Genomic DNA, 19,165 nt, shown 5'->3' with positions numbered 1-19,165 from the left:
ACTTTGTCACTTGGAGTGAGCTGAACCATCTGCAGCTCAACGTGACACAGACTAAGGAGGTAATAGTGGATCTGAGGAGTCCTCAGCTGTGACCCCTGTTTCCATCCAGGGGGTCCCTGATGGCATTAAAATTATTTCTACGAGCATTAAAATATATATATATATATATATATATGTGTGTAGAGAGAGAGAGAGAGTTATATATGTATATATTTATATTATTTTGTGTGGATTGTTGTATACATATATAAAAATGTTTGTATATCTAGAGCGTGTAACAAAAGTAATTTCCCTGTGGGATTATTAAAGTATGTCTGAATCTGATACCAAGCAGAGTTTTTTGGGCAAACTGAGTTTTTCCTTTTTTTAGCTGAGATCTTCACAAGGTGTCACAATTTGGGCTTTGTCTTGGTTTATGTTATCAGATTTATAAGTTAAGTTTCTGCTTTTGGGTTCTTTCTTGTTTGGCTTTGATTTTGACGTGTTGTTCTGTTTAGGTTACCTTTTTTCCACCTGTCACTTTATCAGCTGTTTGGTCTCCCCTCAGCAATCTGTCAGCTCCCTTGCCCTGATTAGTTCCACCTGCCTTCTTGTAATTAGTTTCACTGTTTCACCTGTGCACTCCACTATATAGTTCTGCCTCAGTCTTCAGTTCTCCGTCAGATAATTTACGAGCCCATGGAGAGTTTTGTTACAGCGTTCTTTTTTCTGATTGACCTGTCGATGCAAACCCGATTGCCTCCTGATTCTAAGCCAGCCTGACCCCTGAACCCGGTTTTCCTGCCCTGTCTGACTGATTTACTGTTTCACCGACTTGAATCTGCCCTAGGATTATCTGAGCTTGCTTTATCCCTCTTTGTACTTCTGCCTGTTTTTGGACCGCTTTTCGTGTACCGGGTTTTTGGACTGCCATTCTGATCATTGAGCCTGCCTGTCCCTGTCTTGCCAGTCTGAGAGCAAAAAAACATCTTTAACACATACATTCTGCTTGTTGGCCTGAATACTGAGTCCGCCTGTTCAGTTCCGTTCATTACACAGGGAAGTGTTGGGAAAGGCGTGTCCTTTTCTGGAGCAGATACTCCACATAAATCTCTGTTGAGAGAGGCTGATTAGACCTTTTGGTAAGCTTTTGTTACCATGAATGTCATTACTTGCAAATCTATCAGAGATTTACACACTTAACATGTGATTAAGAATCAAAGAATCTTAGAATGGTGTGCATAGAGTTAATTATCAGCTGAGAACTCATTATGATGAAAGTCTGAAGTTGCATGCTGTGGCTCGGTGAAAGTGTTAAACGGACAGATGCTGCAGAATGCCTTTATTTTTGTTGCAATAGATTTTTCACACTGATGATACATAACAATGACAATAAACCTAAAAAAAATGCCTTTAGCACTTACAGTATTATTGATTGGAACAAATAGCCATGAGGCAGAGGATTAATGCAAACAGAAAAACAAAAGGGAAAAAGTTTATGGCACTTATGTTCAGTTTATACTCACAATAATATTGCTTCACAACACGTAAATTCTTGATGCAGTTTAATCTTGTTAGTATTACTGAATATCAAATATATTCCCTTACTGATCTATTTATGTTATTAACATCAAACAAAGCTAACAATATATGTTAAAATTACAGAACTGTGTAATAGTTTTGTGAACAGTACAAATTCTACAGTGTAACAGTCCAAGTTTGGCAGAATAATCTGGGGATAATGGACGTTAGAACATGCACAACAGTTTTATAGAAGGACAATGGAAGGTACATAGGCGCAGTTTTCCATTAAATGAGAGTGAAGGACTTTGTCACTCATACAGCTCCTGACACATGCTTTCCTTGCTTGTAATAGTAGACACAAGTTACACATTTTTTTTATATGTACTTCTTATTAAAGCTGGCAAGACAAATCTGAGCCACATGCTAGCAAAGGTGCTTGTTGAGTCGAGTCAATTAAGATGGTGAAAGTATCTCTCTCTCTCTCTCTCTCTCTCTCTCTCTCTCTCTCATATGAGAAGATGTAGTTCTGCTAAATAAAAGGAAAAAAAGCTAAATGAAAACAGTTTCTACTACATGGGAATTTAAACAGGTGAAATGAAGACCAGAACAAGTCACTTATTGGACCTTGGTTAATCTAAAAAACAATATAACTAATTAGCTTTAAGATTAAACGTAAATAACATGGAAATGGACATAACTCTTAGCATATTTGTTTCTTTTTTCCAATATGTCTCTCTTATTAAAACACACGTCAGGCAAAAAGCAAAGGTTTGTAAAGGAAACCATTTCATTAGCTTTTTGAACATGTCAGTCTTTTTAAAAATATTATCATAGTGATTGGGACAGAAATAAATTCTAGCAAGCTTAAAAATATGTTGTTTTTTCAAGAATCATTAGAAGTAAACACATCATAAAGACAATTACTAATTAATTCATTCATCTCACTGTTGCAGATAAGACCAATCACTTTGAGCAGATTTGAAATTGTGCACACAACACAATCGTTTGAGATGTAGGCTGTTTTACTCTAATATCAGAATTTTAGAATACATAAAAGTTGAAACAATACTTTGGGACAAATCTTCAGCTTCAGGCTGATTTGACCCACTAGAGGGCACAACAATAATTGCAAATGTGAGTTAGTACTAAATACAAGCAAAGACAAACTAGGAAAAATGTGGCTATATGAAAACGGATAAGAGTCTAGCATTTATGTTAGCAATTAGGGAACTATAATTATTAAACGTTTATAGTGGGTGCAACAAATAATAGATGTGGCCCGTTATGTATTAGATATTTTCATTCCGGTCACATTTTTAGCGCCAAAGGAAAAATATGAGAGCTACATTCAATAAAGATTGCAATGCCGCAAGGACTCTTTTCTTCTTTCTACAAGATCCTCCCCTTTCCTTTCTCCCCCCTCTTTTCTGTCCTTGCCTGCTGTCTCTATTCTTTCTCTTCCATTTTGCATCAATTCATCGAGTCATGCTGGCTGGCAGGCAGGAGGCTGAGCTAGCACTCTGTCACATTATCTTTCCACTGAGTGAATTACTCTGCCTCCATTAGATTAACAAGAAAGGAGGACGATGCAGGGGGATGGAAATGTGGATGGTGATAAAACTAAGGACAGGGAAACAAGGATGTATCAGTGTCATAGAGGCAAATTTAGATGTGAAAAACAGAGATCTAGAAAGGATGCTAATGAGAGATGGGAGAGTAGAAGGAGATTTCTGACATGGCAGAGACAGTGGAGGGAGGTAACAGTAAAAGAAAGCAATATGAAAGACAAGAAGTTGGGCGGAGGCTAGGTTAGAGTGGAAGACAAAAGGTCAAAACAGAAGGGGAGGAACAAATGCAGAGGAAGAAGATGAGAGCGTAGATGGAAAATACAAATTAGAACTGATAAGAAAGAAATAAGGATACATGAGAAGTAAGAAATTTGACTAATACTCAGGAAATGGTATGAAAAACATCCCAAATGATGAGTCTACTAGTATTAAAAGTGAAATTAAAATACAGGACATTGAGGCTGCAAAAAAGGAAAACAAATGTTTGTAACTGGTTGGACAAAATTAAACCCTTGTATGATGCAAAAAAGGATTTCTTGTGAACCAAAAATGAACTTAGATTAAACAATATGAAGGGGGAAAAAAGAGTGTAAAGCTCCATAGTGCAGTACTACATCAAGATTTAAGTTGAACTGGGGGCTTCAAAGGCATGCAAACACACACAAATGGCAACATGTAGTCTTCAAGATCAGTTTCCTTCAATGTCTTTCCTTTATGGACACAGACATCCGCATTCAGTAAAACATTTCAATAAATAGTATAAATAATATAAATAATATAAATAAGGATAAAGAGGATTTGAATTTGGAGTGTTATGAAACTAAACAAGAGCAAAGTCAGATGTTAATGAAGGACGATAGAGAAAAATAAAACAAAACATGTAGTTTTCCATAATTTAGTCGTCCTAATTCTCTGGCTCTCAGAGGTCAGTGCAGCGCTCTTGCTTGCTGTAGTGGTCAAATTGACTCTTCCAGTGCATCATATAGGAGGACCAGCGGTGAAACTCCACTTTCCACTGACGCTCTGCCTCGTCTATGTTGCCTGAGGATAACAGAAGAACATAAAGCAGGTGAGGATTAGAGCTTCACAAAAAAAAATACTAATATAGTTTAAGTAATGCTGAAATTAGTATCATCCAGTAGCTGCACATGCCAGCATCAGAAAATTATTTGTGTATGTTCAGATAGTAGAACAACATCTCCTTTGTTTTATCCACCTTAATGTAAATAAAACAAAGGAGATGATTGTAGATTTTTGGGGATCAGGAACAGGTCTAACACTATTACCATCCTGGGAGAAGTGGAGGTGGTGGAGGAGTATGAATAACTTGGTGTTCACCTGGACAACAAACTGGACTAGAGACACAACTGTGAAGCTGTCGACAGGAAGGGACAGAGCAGACTGTGGCTTTAGGGACAACCCTAAACATACACTTCATCAGACTGTTGTACAACAACAGAGTTTCTTAAGTCAGAGGGTTCTCCAGAACCGCTGTAAGACAGACCGCTACAGGAGATACTTTCTGCCCGCCATGAGTTCCCTTTGGGATCAATAAAGTATATTTGAACTGAATTGACTGTCAGAGGCATGGCGGATTTTATGAATGTCAGGGAACATTTTATCATTGTGGTATTTTGCTACTGCTCTGTTTGTTTTATTTCGTATTGTGTTTTCTTTGACATATGTTGTTTCTGTATTCAGAAATTTGAAATTGGACAGGCTAACAAAATCATAATTTGGGGCTCAATCTTAGTGACATCAGACAGGCTATGAAACATCAACCTTCTTTGTGATTATTTGTTGATTCTTTAATTTTGTTCTTATCTTGTTATTAGGACCTTATTGGAAACAGGCTACATTTTTCACTGGTCTGTGAATATACTACAGATCTTATTCACCACTAAATTTAGAAACTTTAGACAGGCTTGGCAAAACCAATGTTATAATATCACATTTTTTGCTGAAAAAAGATAAACTCAGATGTCCTAAACAAATACCAGATTTTAACAAATTACTGTGGGCTAAAATGTCCACGCATTACACAGTTTTGGAGGACAGGTAAGTTTTGGTACTGTTCAGTCTTCCATATGGGACCCCTTTAAAAAAATGTATTGTTTGAAACCAACAATTTTTCTTGGCTTTAGCTTCTGTAGCTTCGTTCTCTCTTCAGCCTCTGCTTTTCTGGCGACTGCACTACTATCACAGGTTATGGTAGTATGACAGATTTGGCTTAGGTGACTTTATCATAGCATTAGAATTACTTTATTGTACGATAAATGCTATTTGGCTACAGTATATCATAAAATGAGTTGTGACATTAACGTAGTTGCTATTTATCCCTTCAAAGAAATATAGTAAATTAATTCCTTTTTTACTACATCAAACACTTTTCAACTAGGACTTATTGGAGACTTGCAATTACAATAGATATAACATCTGCACTAAAACTATTCACTACTCTAGTTCCAAAATAAAGCCCATATCACAGGGTTTGTACAGGAATGAGTAACCCTAATTAAATGCTTTTTAATGCTTTTAATGCTCGTAGAAATAATTTTAATGCCATCAACAAGTACCCATGACTCCCCTATCTATCTATCTATCTATCTATCTATCTATCTATCTATCTATCTATCTATCTATCTATCTATATATATATATATATATATATATATATATATATATATATATATATATATATATATATATCATCCAGTATGTCAATATATATATATACAGAGTACTTGTTGAGGGCTGTGCTCAGACAACAGAGCACTTCCGCATGCAGTGTTGCGTTGTTCGAAGATCGTCTGATTCCCTGACGTTAGTGGCGGTAGAGCTTGCTCCAGCTACTGCTGTGCTGTTTGTGCTGGTTGGGTAGCTAAGGCGGACATGACTGCGTTGGTTACAGAAAAGTAACTTGACATTGTTAGCTGTTGTCTGCCCCTTGCAGCTGAACTATGGCTGTCCGCAGTGGTGTAGTGATCCCTGGAGAATTGGGTATACTCTCAATGTTTGCCCTTTTAGACGCAGCTCAGAAAAATGCAGTTTTAGAAACAATGACATGTAACACTCCTTTATTTAGTTTACCCAAAAATCCATCACTAGAGTTTACTCATTTTAGCCTAAAATATTTAGCCTAAAACATTTTGATTAAAATATTTCCATGAGCTATTATGAGGTATGAAAATACTGTTGTCTCGTTTTTAAAGATTTTTTTCAGCTTCTGGCAAGTAATGTAAAGTTTTCTTTGGTTTATATTGAAGGAATTCCTACACTACATCCAGAATCAACATTTCATTACTTTACTATAGGTTTTTCAATATAGACCTAAATGATAAGGCATATGGAAAGTCCTAAATTGAATGAGAAAGAGAATATATAGAGGGAGATAAAGTTAATGACGAGGAGAACATCAAAACTCAAATCTCTTTTTCTTTGGAAATCATGAATTGTCAAATATACCAGTTAAAACACCCAAAGAACTGTTGATCCTATTGATTTAGACACCATGACAATGAATGTTTAGCCCCATCCATCCATTTTCCAAACCGCTTATCCCTCATGGGGTCGCGGGGGGTGCTGGTGCCTATTTCCAGCGTTCACTGGGCAAGAGGCGGGGTACACCCTGGACAGGTCGCCAGTCTGTCGCAGGGCAACACAGAGACAAACAGGACAAACAACCATTCACACACACACCTAAGGACAACTTGGAGAAGCCAATTAACCTAACAGTCATGTTTTTGGTCTGTGGGAGGAAGCCGGAGTACCCGGAGAGAACCCACACATGCACAGGGAGAACATGCAAACTCCATGCAGAAAGACCCAGGGGTGTACTCGAACCCAGGACCTTCTTGCTGCAAGGTAACAGCGCTACCCACTGCGCCACTGTGCAGCCTGAATGTTTAGCCCCTCGATTTTAAAATGAATGGTGATTTTAAACTTGACAGTCAAAAAGGGACCTCAGATAAGTCATTTTTATCATTTAAGGAACAAAGCAAAGGTAAAACCTATTCTTTCAAGGCAAAAATATGGAAACCCTACTCCAAGCCTTCATTTCACCATGGCTGGATTAGTGTAATTTTCTTTATCTCTGAATTGGTCAGTCCTCACTCAGATGTCTGCAGCTGGTTCAAATGCTGCTGCACACCTTTTAATGTAAAAACATAAAATAAAGCACATTACACCATCCTGGCCTCCCTTCACTGGTTACCTGTTTATCTTAGAGTTTAATTTAAAAAACTTCTGTTTGTTTTTAAGGATTTAAAAAGCTTATTATTGTTGTTGTTGTTTTTAATTATTGAGTTATTACCCAAGTTATTTTATTAGATGTTATTTTGTTTTACCTCGTGTTAAAGTGCTATTTAAATGATGATGACAATCATGATGATTATGATCACAAGAAACTTTTGCATCACCTCCCAGAAGCTGGAAAGAGAAGAGACAAAAACATTTTTCACACCTCACTTAGTAACTCAAGGAACTATTTTAAACTAAATATTTTAGGCTAAAATATTAAACTGTTTATTGGTTGTTGTTTTTACTTCAATCCCAGTTATGTTTAGTAATTTCTGCCAAAAGCTGCAGCATTTTGATTGAATCCATCTGAATGCAGTATTTGCAAGCCCTACTCTGATTGGATGGAAAGAAACCCGTCTGTGATTGGCTGGTGAGGTGGAGAGTTTTTAAAGTCACAAGCGCAGAGACGGAATCCAGCGAGCACAGAGACAGAATCCAGCGAGCGCACAGCTGGTGTTGAGCGTGGAACGATTGGGTCGAGAGCGTGAGCAGACACGGAACTGAGCGCGAGGATAGTGGAGAAGAATTGTCAGATTTCAGTGCGCAGCAAACAGATTTGGAGCGTGTTCGTGTGATGTTTAAACGCTGAATACCTGTCTCACTGCACGCTCAAACAAAAGGCACAAATATCGCTCCAGAAGTTGATATAGGCAATGATGACTGAAAAATAAGTGGGTATACACCGTATACCCGCGTATACGCTGGACTACACCACTTCCTGTCAGACTTCATGTGAGATCGTAAAGCATTGACCCCCACTGTGCAGCTTAATTTTTTTTTCACAAACACGGCAAAATCCTTTGTTATCTTTACCTTCGACAGGCTGCAGCCATGTCCCCAATCCCTAGTTTTCCACCCACTTTTGTTGAAATTTGCATTTTCCCATTCTCTAGGTCTTTCTCCACCTCAAGCTACTTTTCCGAACATTGTAAAACATACGGCTTTACAATCAACCGGAAGCAGTTCAGCGTGTTTGGTTCCACGCAAACACGCCAAATCAGTTATATCTCATATAATATATCTGACGAAACTGTTTTTAATAACATATTTTTTGTAGAAAAAAATAAGGCATTTTTAATGCCACAGATAATCATATATGATGACTTTTAATGCTAATTAAGGCTTTAATTTAAAAAAAATCAGTTAATGACTTTTAGTGATTTTTAATGCCCCGCGGAAACCCTGTATCAGTAAGCCCAAATGTGTAATAGTGGAATGCATAGAATAGAGTTTACCTGTGATGTTCAGAAGGCGTGGCAGGAAGCGGTTCCAGAATGCACACATCTGGTTGCGCAAACCTTTGTGAATTTTTAGTGGTTCAGTGTTGAGTGTGACATGTTTCTGCTCGTTTACCGTAAACACTGGCCAGCGCTTTCTACTATCCAGCAGCCCATCATTGGGATTTCTAACATGTAGAGAGGATGAGAGGATATAAAGAAAGATAACAATAGTGCAGTCAGTTTAAAAAAACTTAAATTGGAAAGAACATGACAGCTGTCATTGTCACTCCACAACAGTAACATATTCAATGTTGGCCCCAACAGATTATCGGAACTGTTGATGCTGATCATTGTATTTGTATATGTCCACAGCCACCTCACATTCCATGTTAAAAGACAAGTCACTCAAAATGTTAAAATATTACTTGACTAAGTTTTCTAATGGTTGGAAACAACAGTGTTTAATTAGATTGTACTTCTGTCATGGTTTTAAATATTAGAGCTGGTGATGCATACATCTTTAACCCAATCTTTCAGTTGTCTTTCTGAACACTAAATAAGGATTGCCAAATGCTGTATAGATGTTTGCTATACAGTAAGTTTACTGCTAGCAAGACACTAGGAGGTAGTAAGTTTACTAACTCCTAGTGTCTTGCTTGCTTAAGACTATTTTCAAACAAACTGACTCAACTAATGTAAACTGATTAGACTTCTTTGATTCACTTTACTCTTACTGATGCCCATCATAGAAGACTAATTATATTTAGTCTCTGATGTCTTACCCTGTCCGTGCAAAGTTTGCCCAGTACTTCATCATACGCCGACTTAAGTTCTTCTCTTCAGAGGTATAATTGAGTCTCTTCTCCAGTGGCAACCCAAAGACAAACTCAATTTCATACCCATGAATCACCCCCATCCATTCTGGCCAGGCTAAGTTAGAGGCTCGGTGATCAAAAAGGTAGAGGTACACCCCTCCTTCAAAAACATGGAAAGAAACGGTTACAATGATGAGATAAACATTGATATTCAAACATAGCCTTTAGTCTTTATCGATGAAAAATACTGCTTTGTGAAGTTATGAGTGATGTAATCTTAACTCCTAACATTGTGTGTTATACAACCCCCACTCCAACCATATCAATTGTTTTATCCTTGAAAAAAGACATTCACCTGGTTTGCCTGCTGCTCGAGATCCAATGCATCAATTGTAAGGAAGCCCCACTTTAGTCGGTCTGCCCTAGGGCAGCTGCGGCTAAAATGTAGCTAACCCCCATCAGCTTGTGAATGTGTGTATGAAAGGGTGAATGACTAATTGCACTCTGAAGTGCTTTGAAGTCCTTGGACTTGATAAAGCGCTATAAGTGCAGACCATTTACCGTACAACATAATCGGTCTTAAGTTGCAAAGAAAACAACGCACAGACTGACATATCTTACCTTGTGTGTTTCCTGCACTGTTCATCATGCCTATGTTTGCCTTAAGAGTGTGGTGTTGAGAATAAGAACGAGCAAAATGGGCCAGTGGGCAAATTACATTGTGATCACCCACAATGTCATCCATGGCATCACGGTTCTTCAATCCATTGTTCTCGTCCATCCAGTCAGTATATTGCAACACCACTGCCTCCAAGCCAATATCATTAGCATGTGGTACGCTCAGTCTTATACCTGGCAACATAAAATAAAAATCCCAGATTTAAAAAAGCATTTGTATTGTACCTTTTCTGAGAAAGCCTGCTCACCTCAACGTTGGGACCTGGTCCTTGGTATATCTAATAAAAACTGATCTGCTAGTTTAAAATGGATTCTTAAAATTGACAGAAAGCTAACGTGATAGCTTTAAGTGTACCAACAAATTTGTCTGGGTTTTTCATGCTTCTGCCTGTAGGGCTGGCAAATCCATAGTATGAAATATAGCAGAAGAGAAAATAGGAATACATTCCTGGGCTCGAGTTGAAGAAAATAAATGTTGTTGAAATAGCTTACTAAGAGTAAACTTAATTACAGCAAAAGCACTATGAAGCTGCAAGTACTAGAATTTTTTTTGCGAAAGTGAAACTTCGGACCAGGATCTGGCTGGTCTTGGTACAGTCTCTTGCTTATCTCTTTTGTGCAGTACATTTTACATGCACTTTGCATTTTTATCTCCGACAGCAGAGCATCCGAATCAGCACAGTAAACAAAAGCTGTTACCCCAGACAATGTTGACTGCATCCCATAATGCATTGCGAAATCACGTGCCCTTGAGCCCGATACAGGTGCTGGTCAAATAATTAGAATATCATGAAAAAGTGGATATTTTTCAGTAATTCCATTCAAAAAGTGAAACTTGTACATTATATTAATTCATTCCACACAGACTGATATGTTTCAAGTGTTTATTTCTTTTGATTTTCATGATTATCACTGACAACTAATAAAAAAAACAAATTTAGTATCTCAGAAAATTAGAATATTGTGAATGTCATGGTTGAGTTTTGGTTTGGCTTTGTTTTTCTGTTATTTTAATTTTTTCATCTCTTTTGGGTTAGGTTTGACTTTATTTATTGTTAGTTTTCAGTCATCAGTTATTTTCTGTCAATTTTCACTTCACCTCCTCAGCAGTCAGTCACACCTGATAATCATTTACCAGTTAATTAGTCAGACCCTTGTTTCACCTGTTAGTGCTCTATTTAAACCTCCCTCTGTCTTCAGTTCAGCACTGGGCCGTCATCATTCCACACCTCTCCATGCCAGTCCCCGTTTTGCCTTGGAAGCTTTGTTTTGCGCCTGTTGTTAAGGTTAGTCCTGCCAGTCACTATAAAGACTGTTCATTCACTGTTTGTTCCTGGAGAGGTTCTGCTCTGTGTCCTGGTGTCTCCAGAGAACTGCTAACTGGACTAGCCATCCTGGAAAGGCTCTGCTCTGTGCCCTGGTGTCTCTCAAGTTCTGCTAACCTGACTAGCCGCCCTGGAGAAGCTCAGCTCTGTGCCCTGGTGTCTCTCAAGTTCTGCTAACCTGACTAGCCGCCCTGGGGAAGCTCAGCTCTGTGCCCTGGTGTCTCTCAAGTTCTGCTAACCTGACTAGCCGCCCTGGAGAAGCTCAGCTCTGTGCCCTGGTGTCTCCAATAAACTGCTAACCTGAGTGCTATGAGGCCCGCTAGCCGAGCAGCACCTAGCAAGTGTGGACTCTCTGTCTCCGGGCCGTCAGCTCCTGCCATCACCTACATCCCTGACCTTCTGCAGCCCTGAACCTCCGGTCTTCATCATCCGCCATCCAGCATACTTCCTTCAAATAAAAACTCTTAAACTTTAGTCCCGTGTGCGTGTCCTGAGTTCATCGGTAAACAAAACCCTGACAGTGAAAAGTCCCATATTCAAGACACTTGGTGCCACTCTCTAATCAGCTAATTAACTCAAAACACCTGTGAAGGCTTTCAAATGGTCTCAGTCTACTTCTGTAGGCTACACAATCATGGAGAAGACTGACTTGACAGTTGTCCAAAAGATGACCATTGACGCCATGCACAAGGAGGGCAAGACACAAATAGAGGCGAAGGTAAGGGAAAGATGTGGTAGACAAAAAGTGTACAAGCAATACGGATGACCGCACCCTGGAGCTGAACAAAACCCATTTGAAAATGTGGGGGAGATTCACAGAGTGTACTGCAGCTGGAATCAGTGCTTCAAGAACCACCACGCACAGACGTATGCAAAACATGGGTTTAGCTGTCGCATTCCTTGTGTCAAGTCACTCTTGAACAAGAGACAGCATCAGAAGCGTCTCGCCTGGGCTAAAGACAAAGGACTGGACTGCTGCTGAGTGGTTCAAAATTATGTTCTCTGTAAGTCAATTTTGCATTTGCTTTGGAAATCAAGGTGTCAGAGTCTGGCATAACCTAAAAAAATTGCTCCACTCAAAACCAGATACATTTAATTTACTTGTACTGCATTTTGATTCACTAGAAAATTGAAAAACAAAAGTTTGTGAACTAGAAAGACAGGAAAGCTTGGACCTCATGTATAAAGCGTGCATATGCACAAAAAACTTGCGGTGCAATGTTTAAGGCCCAACTTGGGCTTGTACAAAAAATAGCATAGTGTGAAAGAGTGCCGTCATACACACAATTTTTTGACCTGCTGCGAAAAATGTGTGCCTACTTCTTCAATCGACAATAAAAAACTCTAAAAGTACTAAAACTCACCCAAATCCAATGAAACATAACTCCATTCAGTTTTATTCCAGGAGCATATTACCCAATATTTTTATGAGTTTGAATTTTTAGGATTTAAACCTGTACAAAGAAATATAATCATCATTTAGCATCATACAATAACGTCACACACCTCAAAATTATGGAAACCTCAATCATATGTAAATTGTAAATATGCTGTTTTTGTCACATGTAGATGTAAATGTGCATCGTCTGGGTTCTGAGAACCATAAAATGCATGTGAATCATCAAAGGGGTTCTTTTTTTGCATTGTCCCTGTACTGAATTTTGCTATATAAATAAATCTGCCTTCCCTTGCCTTGTTCTCTTTGAAAAAGGAAAAAATGGTTGGATCCAGAGATTAACTCCTAATATATCAGGAGTTTCAATTGCTAAGGTGGAGACAATCACATGTACATGACTAATTGTGGAAGGTGTGCATAGTTGTGGAACGATGGCAGTGTTGGCACTGCTGGAGGACATTACCAATGGAAAAATACAGAGGGGTGTGTTTTCAGAGACCCTACTGATCTGCTGGCATGTGATGAGGAGAGGCTTATTTGCTGGTTTAGAATGCCCAGGGCAATTCTTTTTTTTTTTTTACTTGGCCCCAGTGTTACAGAGGAAAATTATGAGTAATGCCATTGCCATTTCAAGTAAAAACTCCACTGTGGTCTTTGCAACAAGAGCTTTTCAGAGTGAGCACACTGACAGGTTATTATGGGTATTTAACAAACCCCAAGCTGTCCAAAGCTAGCCCCCTGGGAGGGCCTCATCTGTGTTGTTCATATACATAAAAGTCCCCCACTGTGGATTATTTGCAGTGAGGAGCTGATTTCCCAATGTAACCAGAGATATGACTGCATTTTACTGCTATAATCCAGCTCAACTCAGGATTTCATTATATTATCATAATAATTAGCATTATTTTCACTGTAGTTGTCTAGAACATAATAGGAGCAGGCAACATGTTTGGTGGCTGACTGGATAATGTTGTAACATCCTGACCCATCTTAAAGATTTAAAGCACTTCAGTGTGTGGTGAAAGACTTCCTAATTTGGTGTACATTACAATGATCAGCTTAAAGCAGCAGCTAGACAGCACTGTTGGAATTTTATAATTCAAACGGTTATGAGCAGACAAACTTTACTTTCAGCCACTTTCTTTAATGATGTCACCCAAGAAGCTGTTGGTTTGCTGTCATTCACAACAAATATCCCTCGAGGTTCCCCAGCCCCTCCCCTTATGCCCCCCCCCCACACACACACACTCACACACACACACCATCAGAACTGTCAAACACCTTCCCAACTGTAGCGTAGTACGTGCAAATGTCTTATAATGTTGAGTGATTGATAAGCACCATCAACCTCTAATCCAGTTTATTGTTTTTCTAAAGAAATTAACTCACTGATGGTCTTTTTTATCGCCCCCTATGTGTCTGTGGCCTAAGTGAAATCCCAGGTCACAAATGAAATTGAAATGACTGTGCCCACATTATACTACCCCATTTATATAGAGGTAAAAGGGGTGCATTCTAGAATTCCGCTGATCAGAGTGGCAGCACGTTCAAGTAGCACTGTAACTTTGAGATTTCCTTTGTTTTTTTTGTTTTTTTCAAAATTCTATTTCTGCTGTTTTCTGGAAAAAATAGCTTTATTTGGACACTGTGTCTTCTTGTATTGGATGCTGTGCAGCTGGATTGATTTATCCCAATACTTTTCTACATTTTGCTCCTTTTTTCATTATGCATAACCATAGTAACAGGGTGGTTTACAACAGGGAGCCGCTGATTAACATTGCAAAAGTTGAAATAATACATCTGAAGCCAGGAATTCCACAGGAGTTGAAGATGTGTTGCGGTTGCAGAGCAGGAGCAAAGAGGAGAGAGAGAAGAAGGAAGTTCAAACCATCTATGCCATCCATCATCATGGGAAACGCGAGATTGTTAGCTAACAAGTTGGATGAACTTCAAGCTCTGATAAGGACTCAGCAAGAGTATCCGGAATGCAGTATTATGTGTTCTACTGAGACATGGCTGCAGGATCATATCCCCGACTTCAACGTCTCTCTGCTGGACTTCCTGATTATAGGAGCAGACAGAGATTTAAACAGCTGCAGGAAAAGGAATGGGGATGGATTGGCAGCGCTTGTCAACAACAGATGGCGTCAATGTGTTTGTCAGACATTGAACTATCGGCAGTAAGGTTTTGCCCATATTATTTGCCAAGAGAGTTCACCAGTGCTGTTTTGGTGACCTCCTCTGGGTAAATCAGATGTTTTTGTTTTTCTCTGCTCAGACTATAAACCCCTTGTCCAGAGACTACCTGTTACAATAAGGGTTGTGAGAAAGTTGTTACAGGAAGTTGAAGAAGCCCTACAGGGTTGGTTTTCAAACTACCGTTTGGATTTTTCTTTGCAAGCCACATGGAGAGGACATAAATGCCATCACTGTGTGACCGACAATATGAACTTCTGTGTGGACAGCATCATTCCCACCAGAACAGTGGACTTCATTCATAACAAACCCTGGATCACCAGTGACCTGAAGGAACGGATGAACAAGAAATAAAGAGCCTTTAGGGAGCGAGACAGAGGGTTATTGAGGAATATACAGAAGCAGCTCAAAGTCAAGTTCAGAGACAGCAAGGGGGTGTATAGTAAGAAGCTGGAGAGTAAACTGTAGAGGAAAAATATCAGAGATATGTGGTTAGGGGTGAAGAACATCACAGGCTTCAAGCAGAAAGAGGATCAGATAGATGGAAGCTGGAGAGACTGAACCGGTACAAGGCTGCAGGTCCAGATGGTGTCAACCCGAGAGTCCTGAAGGTCTGTCGGATTCTGCAGCAGCTCTTCAAACTAAGCTTGACCCAAGAGAAGGTACCCTGTAGTGGTAGATTTCCTATCTGGTTCTGGTACCAAAGAAAACTCACCCATCAGTCATTAAGAATGACTACGGACCCATTGCCCTGACATCCCACATCACGAAGGTCCTGGGATACTCCTGTTGTGTTGGTTTGCTTGGTGTAAGCAAACCAACACATATCATGATCCCCTGCCGCTTGCTTATCGCCATAGAGTTGGAGTTGAAGATGCCATCATACACTTGCTTCAACAAACCCACTGTCACCTGTACAAAGCAGGCAGTGAGTATCATGTTCTTTGATTTCTCCAGTGCATTTAAGGACTGTGTGTCTAAGCAGGTAGTGACCAGCACAGGAGCTATACAGGGAGCACCACAGCGGACTGTACTCTCACTGTTCCTTTTCACTCTCTAGACGTCAGACTTCCAGCACAAGTCTGACTCCTGTCATCTATAGAAATACTCAGATGATTCTGCAGTTGTCGGATGTATCGGAGATGGACAGTGTTGAGGAAAATATCGTAGTTGTTATATTAATCAGGTATTTGTATGGAAGTAATAAGGAATGCCTGGCCTTTAAGACTGTGTCTCCCTTTCAGGGCAAAGTAAACACGCAGCTTGCAGGATGTGTTGAGAGCCGATTTAAGGTTGGAGAGGTAATTTGGCTTGACCCCTGATAAGACATAAATTAGCCATACAAGGGAACCTTGAGAGTTGATCACAGTTTGGGGCCGCTGTGTCTGCCCCCACACCTCCGAAAACTAAGCAGGAGGGGCAGTCAGCCTTTTAAAACAGGTCTTCAGAGTAGTGAAAAGCAGACAGAATCACTTGCATCACCATGGGGCAGGAGGTAATATACTGAATACAGTGAAATGGTAATGTAAGTTTTGTGTCTCCTTTTGGAATTCCAAATGAATTAAATATGCATATTTTAAATGTTTGCCTCTGATCATTGTTTGCCTCTGTGGCATGGTGTGGAAACAATCATATATTCTCGAATCTGAACAAAACAAAGGAGATGATTGCAGATTTCAGGAGAAACAGGATTAGATCAACCCCAATTTCTATCATGGAAGAAGAAGTGGAGGTGGTTGAGAAATATAAATACCTCGGTGTTCATCTAGACAACAGACTGGACTTGAGACTCAACAGTGAAGCCATCTACAAGAAACGAAAGAGCAGAGTGTACTTTTTGAGGAAACTAAGAGCGCATGAGTGTCATCTCCTCTTCAATCATCTGTTGGGGCAGCAACATCAGAGCCAGGGACCTAAAAAGGCTCAAAAACCTGATATAAAAGGCTGGCTCTGTTCTAGGGATGGCTGTTGAGATGATGATGCAAAGAAGGATTTGTCATAAAATCAAGAAAATTATGGACAATCCTTAACATTCTCTTCATGACAATATCATTTGAAAACAGTCTCTTCAGTCAAAGGCTTCTTCAGATTTGTTGTAAAATGGACCGCTACATGAGATATTTCCTGCCTAGAGTCATAACCATCTATAATAACTCTTTGACAAAATGAGTTACATCGACATTTAATTTCCCTTTTGGATAAATAAAGTATTTTTGAACTGAACTGAGTTTAATTCAAGATACTTAAACTCTTCTCCTTTGGGCAGAAACTAACCCTTACAAAAAACCGAGCTCTCCACCTATTTTTGTAGGAGAACAATGGCGTGGCTGCCTCACATGACATCCTTGCTGTTTCAAACACAGTTGTGAACTGATCTGTAACACACTGGATGTAGTATTATAAAGAACCATGATCTACAAACAGCAAATATGAGACCAAAGTGACCAACCGTCTCCATGGCTACTCCTTGGGATCTTGTAGACAGATCCCAATTCTCCCCTCCCAAAAAAAAACAAATGTAAAAAGAAAAAAGTTAAGAACATAGCAGCTGTATATTACTTAGCAGGATGATGTCTGTAGCAGAGCATACAGTACAGAATGTGAGCATAATGTGCCAATCAAGCACCAGTAAAGGCCACTTTACTGGTGCTTGGTCCAAGAGTACAGAGACAATTTTACCCTTTTTAACTGTGCCGAGACCAGTCCGAGCTCGATAACCGAGATAACTATCGAGAACTGAACTGAACCGAGCCAGAAACAACCGGACTGCGCTAAATGCAGACCAGTTCCATGTGTGGGCTCGGCTAGGTTTTTCAGTAGCCCGATTCTCTAATAACAAAGAGCGCATGAGCAGACCACGTCACCTCCTTACAGCCAGCTGACACTTCAGACATTCATAAAAATACTAGCTTCCCTATCGTGACACACGATTTCCAGTGATGATTCTGCTCAGCAGTGTGATGAACCTCAGCGTCTGTCGTTGTTTCCTGCGTCTCTAAATCCTTAGACGTTCGTTTGTCTTATCCACTTCCCAAAAGCCGACTCTACCAAGTAAATTCACCAAAAGTTGCCGTCTTCGCCTGACTCTCTACAAACAACGAAATATAACCAAACATAACTTCCTGAATGTTAAGGGCGCTGCCATTTTTATTTGCTTGATTCCCTCCTTCAATCCTAGAGAGCAGTAGTACCGCAGATCGTCACTAGGAAACCAAGGAACCGAGATAGAGTGATGTGTAAACGGTCGTCAGAACCAAGCTGGTTAACTGATCCAAGCTCAGACAGAGCTCGGCATGGATCGGTTTAATAAGGGTAGTGTAAATGGAGCTTAAATCTCACTCCCACAGCAAATTACATCATTTTGTCCTGTCAGCCCCGTCTTTGAGGGTCTCCCTGCTTGTTTCACCCCACAACATCTGGGCATAACCTTACTTTGAAGGGCTGTCCAACTACTGTACTGTGATTGGACAGGATTTAGATGGGTGTGTTTAGGCTAGAGAAGCGAAAATGTCTCACATGTCTGTCGAAACTGGAGTTGCGCAGTCCTGCAGTTCAACTCTGGTGGTTTAAGTGGTTGAATATGCCAATTCTACTCACTTGCAGTATTTACTCTATAAATTATTGTAGAGAGGCAGTCCCGCCCCTGTAGCATCGCACATGCCCGGTGCGCGAGAGACACCGTGGGCATTTATTTGTCTGGCTGCTCTCCGCATTATCGCCTCTCAGACCCCCTGCCCCGCTTGCCTGCCCAATCTTCAGTAACGTGGGGCTGACTTCTGAGGCTGAGCATCTTGTGCAGTAGGAAAAAACAGAGCCAAACCTTTTTTTGTGCTCTTCCCATCCCGACTACGAGAAAAAACTTTTTGTTCTCATGTAGTATGTAGCAAGCTTAAGGAGGCTGGTAACCAAGAAGAGCAGACCTTTGTTCATCCCTGGTCGTATCTGACAAAAATGTTCAAGATAACTGGATTTAACATTGTTACCCTTACTATAGAATCGGGCAACGTACATATTAGGAAGGCATCAATCAGGATTTTTATTTTATTTTCTGATTAATCACTTGGATTAATCACAAATGTTGACAGCACTGTCATATAGACTAATAAAATGAGAGGAAGAAAATGGCATTACAATGTATAAGTGTTTTACTTTTCTGCCACACAAT

The 19,165-nt window shown here is 39.8% G+C and overlaps 1 protein-coding gene across 1 annotated transcript in view; it reads right to left on the bottom strand.

Moving 5' to 3' along the window:
* Positions 1 to 1,304: 1,304 nt before the first annotated feature.
* The window catches only part of ache (acetylcholinesterase), a 102,926-nt gene continuing 85,065 nt past the window's right edge, over positions 1,305 to 19,165 (bottom strand). Inside the window, exons 6-9 of the mRNA XM_036134524.1 lie at positions 10,027 to 10,257; positions 9,373 to 9,565; positions 8,606 to 8,775; positions 1,305 to 4,112 (exon numbers count right to left, since the gene is read on the bottom strand). Of these exons, the coding sequence (XP_035990417.1) occupies positions 3,991 to 4,112; positions 8,606 to 8,775; positions 9,373 to 9,565; positions 10,027 to 10,257 (716 nt within the window). The 3' untranslated portion in view covers positions 1,305 to 3,990. The remainder of the gene's footprint in view (positions 4,113 to 8,605; positions 8,776 to 9,372; positions 9,566 to 10,026; positions 10,258 to 19,165) is intronic.

This window comes from Fundulus heteroclitus, unplaced genomic scaffold (assembly GCF_011125445.2).
Source record: "Fundulus heteroclitus isolate FHET01 unplaced genomic scaffold, MU-UCD_Fhet_4.1 scaffold_84, whole genome shotgun sequence".
NCBI lineage: Eukaryota > Metazoa > Chordata > Actinopteri > Cyprinodontiformes > Fundulidae > Fundulus > Fundulus heteroclitus.
This window is presented reverse-complemented; position numbering and strand designations above follow the sequence as displayed.